Source organism: Nicotiana sylvestris, chromosome 6 (genome assembly GCF_000393655.2).
Source record: "Nicotiana sylvestris chromosome 6, ASM39365v2, whole genome shotgun sequence".
Taxonomy (NCBI): Eukaryota; Viridiplantae; Streptophyta; class Magnoliopsida; order Solanales; family Solanaceae; genus Nicotiana; species Nicotiana sylvestris.
The window spans coordinates 89,842,252-89,847,300 of NC_091062.1; the positions used below are offsets into that span (position 1 = coordinate 89,842,252).

Consider the following 5,049-nt stretch of genomic DNA (forward strand, 5'->3'; position numbering starts at 1 on the left):
TGCAAAATTTGAGTTATTTCTACCATTGTTTACGGACTTGGAGCTTTTTTGAGGGGTTTGAAGAGGGAATCAAGGGGGTTTACATTGAGGTAAGTTACTTGAGCTTAATACTCTTGATTATGGTAATTTTCAGTTGTTTAAGCATGAAATTAGTAGAAATTAGGGAAGAAATTGAGGGGATTAGGGCTTGAAAATGGAGAGTTTGATTTGGGGATTTAAGTGACCATTTGATGTTGGATTTTGATGTTTTGGTATGTATAGACTCATGAGTGAAAGGAATTTCTAGTTTTGTGGTTTTTGTCAGATTCCAAGATGTGGGGCCGGAATCCGGGTTTGGATGAATTTCTGGATTTTGGTCTAAATTGATAGTTTTTCATAGGGAGTTGGCCCATTGGCCTATATTGATTACATTGTATTGCTTTTGGTTAGATTCAGGACGTTTGAAGGCCGATTCTTGAGGCAAGGGCATTGCAGAGTAGGGATTTGACCGATTTGAGGTAAGTGATGATTGTAAATCTTGCCCTGAGGGTATGAAACACCCAATGGCATATCATTTTAATACTTTGAGGTGACACACATGCCAAGTGACGGGCGTGTGGGCATGCACCATTGAGGAATGTGACTTGGTCCGTCCCGTAGCAACTATGAAGTTACGTATTTGACTGAACACTATATGATACTTATGCGTTTTAGAAAGAATTGCTATAAATTGGGCCTCGTGCCAAAGCTGTTTGGACCCTTAGGGGCCTTTTCTTATTATCCTCTCACTGTTTTGATTTAAGATCCATACTCAGTCATGTAGTGTTTATTGATTTCATAACTCAGTCTTTATTACCCCGTTTTGATGCATACAAAAATGATATTTTGGGCTGAGCACCCTATTTTTACTGATAGCCCAAGTGGCTAGAGAGGTTATGACTGAGTGAGGCTGAGGGCCTATTTTTGTGAGGATATTATGGGATCGGGCTGCGCGCCGCATCATGTTGTTACTGATTTATGATTATGAGAGGTCGCGGGCCTGACTGATTTGTGCAACGAGGAGGCTTGTTATAGCACTTGGGCTGTAGGAGCCCCTCCGGAGTCTGCACACCACTAGTGAGCACGGGTACCCTAAGTGAGTGATATGATGTTTTTCCCGAGGGGCTGTTCTTGATTCATGTTGTACCCGAGGGGCTGTTTACCAGTGATTGTGAGGTTTGCCCGAGGGACTGATTCTGAGTGATGTTATGCTTGGGGGTGATTTATGATTCATATTGCCCGAGTGGCTGTATACGAGCGATGTTTGTCCGAGAGCCTGTTTATGATTTTCATCACTTTTACTCTAAATTGCATTGAGCCTCTGTTGAAACTGTTGAAAAACATCTTCAAATGATTTTTACCGAAAACTGGATTTCAAACGAGATGATTTGACTCATATAATGATTTGAAAGTATGTTGTACTTACTAAGATTTCACAATGTGGATTTTATGTGTTTCCTATTGCTCAGACTTCATTTACCTTTATTACTTACTGAGTTGGCGTACTCACATTACTCCCTGCACCTTGTGTGCAGATCCAGGGGTTGCTGGACGTGCTAGCGAGCGTTGATCTTTCATCCGTCGCGAATATTTTGGAGTTGGCAAGGTAGTTGCATGGCGATCGCAACCTAGATCTTCTGCCTCCTATCTTCCTATAGATATTATTAGTTGACTTCCAGACTATATTAGTCTTAGCATTTTCAGATAGTTTTTAGTAGATGCTCATAACTTGTGACACCCGATGTCGGGCTTTTCTTTCCGCACTTTGTTATTCTGACTTATATTATGAAGTTTTATTAATTAATAGCTTAAAGACATCTTCATTTTGGATTATCGGGTTATTTTGGTAAAAGAGTCGGCTTTCCTAGTTCTATGTTAGGCGCCATCACGACATGGTAGATTTAGGTCGTGACATTCAGGTAAACATTCCATTGATTGACACCTTAAAGGAAATGCCTGGTTATGCAAAGATGATGAAGGACTTGATGTCTCGTAAATTTGATTTTCAAGAATTGGCCACGATTACACTAACTCAGACATGTAGTGCTATTGTGACGAGACCCATAGCTGAGAAGCTGTCTGACCTAGGCAGTTTCACAATCTCATGCACAATAGGCAACTATGCGTTTGCTAAGGCACTGTGTGATTTGGGGGCAAGCATAAACCTGATGCCCCTAGCTATTTACAAAAGGTTAGGCATTGGAAGAGCTAGACCCACGTCCATGTTACTACAGCTGGCTGACCGGACAGTGAAGAGGCCCTCTGGTATTCTTGATGATGTATTAGTACAGGTTGGGAAGTTTGTGTTCCCAGCAGATTTTGTCATTCTTCACTGTCGGGTTGACGAGGAAATTCCCATAATTTTGGGAAGACGATTCTTGGCCACTAGGAGTGCTCTAATTGACTATGAAATTGGAGAGCTCAAAATGAGATTAAATGATGAAGAGATAACATTCAACGTGCAGAAATCTATGCAGCGACCAAGTGAATTTGCTAATTGCTCTTTAATAGATGCCGTGGATGTAATTTTGGAGGAGGAAGATGAGACATTGAATACTAAAGACCCTCTAGCAGCCTGTCTCATAAACTTAGATGAAGCAAATTGAGAAGGCTTGGCGGAGTGGGTACCTGCTCTTGAAGGCCAAGGTTTTTGGAGAAAGGAGCTCGAATTTGAGCCTTTGCACTTAGAGGAAAGAAAAACTCCTCCAGCTAAGCCATCGATAGAAGAGCTGCAAAAGTTGGAACTGAAGCCACTACCACCTTATCTTAGGTATGCCTTCTTAGGACCTAACTCAACTTTACCTATTATTATCTCATCTAGTTTGTTAGATGTGCAGGTATAACAGCTTTTGTAGGTACTGACGGAGTGCAAGATTGTAACTGGTTGGACCATTGCAGACATTAAGAGTATCATCCTAGCCTTTTGTATGCGTAAGATTTTACTAGAAGATGGGGACAAACCTTCCAGAGAACATCAAAGAAGGCTGAACCCTAACATGAAAGAAGTAGTGATGAACGAAGTGATTAAGTGGTTAGATGCGGGAATCATATTCCCCATCTCTAACAACAACTTGGTCAGCCCAGTTTAGTGTGTGCCAAAAAAGGGCGGTATGACGGTAGTGAAAAATGAGAAGAACAAATTAATCTCTACACGAATAGTCACAGGTTGGTGAATCTGTATGGATTATAGGAAGTTGAACTTGGCTACCCGGAAAGACCATTTCCCACTGCCATTTATTGATCAGATGCTGGATAGATTGGCAGGGAGGTCCCACTTCTACTTTCTGGATGGGTACTCGGGGTATAATCAGATCTCTAGTGCCCTGGAGGACAGAGAGAAAACATCGTTCACCTGCCCTTATGGAATTTATGCCTTTTGGAGAATGTCGTTTGGCCTATGCAACTCACGTGCCACATTCCAAAGGTGCATGATGGCCATCTTCACGGATATGGTAGAGGAAATAATAGAGGTTTTCATGGATGACTTCTTAGTGGCAGGAAACTCATTCGATGATTGCCTTATGAACTTGAGAAGAGTATTGAAGAGGTGTATCGAGACGAATCTGGTACTCAATTGGGAAAGTGTCATTTCATGGTACAGGAAGGTATAGTCTTAGGGCACCTAGTGTCGAGTAAAGGCATTGAGGTAGATCGTGCAAAGGTTGATGTGATAGAAAAGCTTCCACCACCCACTTCCATCAAAGCAATCAGAAGTTTCCTTGGGCACGTCGGTTTCTATAGGAGATTTATAAAAGATTCCTTGGGCACGTCGGTCTCTATAGGAGATTTATAAAAGATTTTTCCAAAATTGCTAACCCCTTATGTAAATTGCTTAAAAAAACACCCTTTTGTGTTTTCTAATGACTGTAGGGTAGCGTTTGAGGAATTGAAGAAGAGACTGGTAACAACACCTATCATAGTTGCCCTTGACTGGGAGCAACCATTTGAGCTAATGTGTGATGCGAGTGACTATGCTATGGGAGCCGTTCTTGGGCAGAAAAAAGACAAAGTCATGCATCCAATATACTACGCAAGTAGAACTTTGAGTGGTGCCCAGCTAAATTACATAGTAACCGAGAAGGAGATACTAGTAGTGGTGTTTACATTTGACAAATTTAGGTCATACCTGATAGGCTCAAAGGTAATTTTTTATACTGACCATGCTGCTCTCAGGTACTTAATCGAGAAGAAGGAGTCAAAACCGCACCTGATTCGATGGGTGCTACTGTTGCAAGAATTTGATTTGGAAATCCGTGACCGAAAGGGAACGGAAACCAAGTAGCTGATCACTTGTCTAGGCTCGAAGGAGCTGAAGAAGGTTGAGGTGGAAGAGATTGTGGAAACTTTCCTAGATGAACAACTATTATCCATGAGTCTTGAGGAAGCGCCATGGTATGCAGACATTGCAAACTACCTGGCGAGCGGTATTCTTCCTTATGACCTTTCCTCTGTCCAAAAGAAAAAGTTCTTTTGTGATTGTCGCATGTATTATTGGGATGAGCCTTATCTGTTCAGGATTTGTATTGATAACATGATCCGGAGATGTATCCCCGAGATAGACCAATATTCTATTTTTTGTAGGTATGTCACGCGTCACCATATGGTGGGCATTTCGGGGGAGTAAGGACAGCTGCAAAAGTCTTGGAGTCAGGTTTCTACTGGCCGACATTGTTCAAAGATTCTCACTTATGGGTGAAGGGCTGTGATGAATGCCAACAAACCGGGAATATTTCCCACCAACATGAGATGCCTATGAACCCAATTTAGGAAGTAAAAGTGTTTGATGTATGGGGAATCGATTTCATGGGGCCTTTCATCAACTCATATGGCAACAAGTACATACTCGTCGTTGTGGACTACGTGTCCAAATGGGTAGAAGGTGGAAGCTGCAACGCTCCCTACAAATGATGCAAAAGGGGGTAATTGGTTTTTTGAGAAAGAACATATTCATCCGATTTGGCACTCAAAGGGCAATAATCAATGACGGATGCACTCACTTCTGTAATCGAGCCTTCGCGAAGTTGTTAGAGA

At 41.9% G+C, this 5,049-nt stretch overlaps 1 protein-coding gene across 1 annotated transcript; it reads left to right on the forward strand.

Annotated features, from left to right (window-relative positions):
• Nucleotides 1–1,910: 1,910 nt before the first annotated feature.
• Nucleotides 1,911–2,624, forward strand: LOC104249258 (uncharacterized). Its single transcript, XM_009805645.1, has one exon. It carries the CDS (start codon nt 1,911–1,913, stop codon nt 2,622–2,624), a length of 714 nt encoding a protein of 237 aa, XP_009803947.1.
• Nucleotides 2,625–5,049: the final 2,425 nt, after the last annotated feature.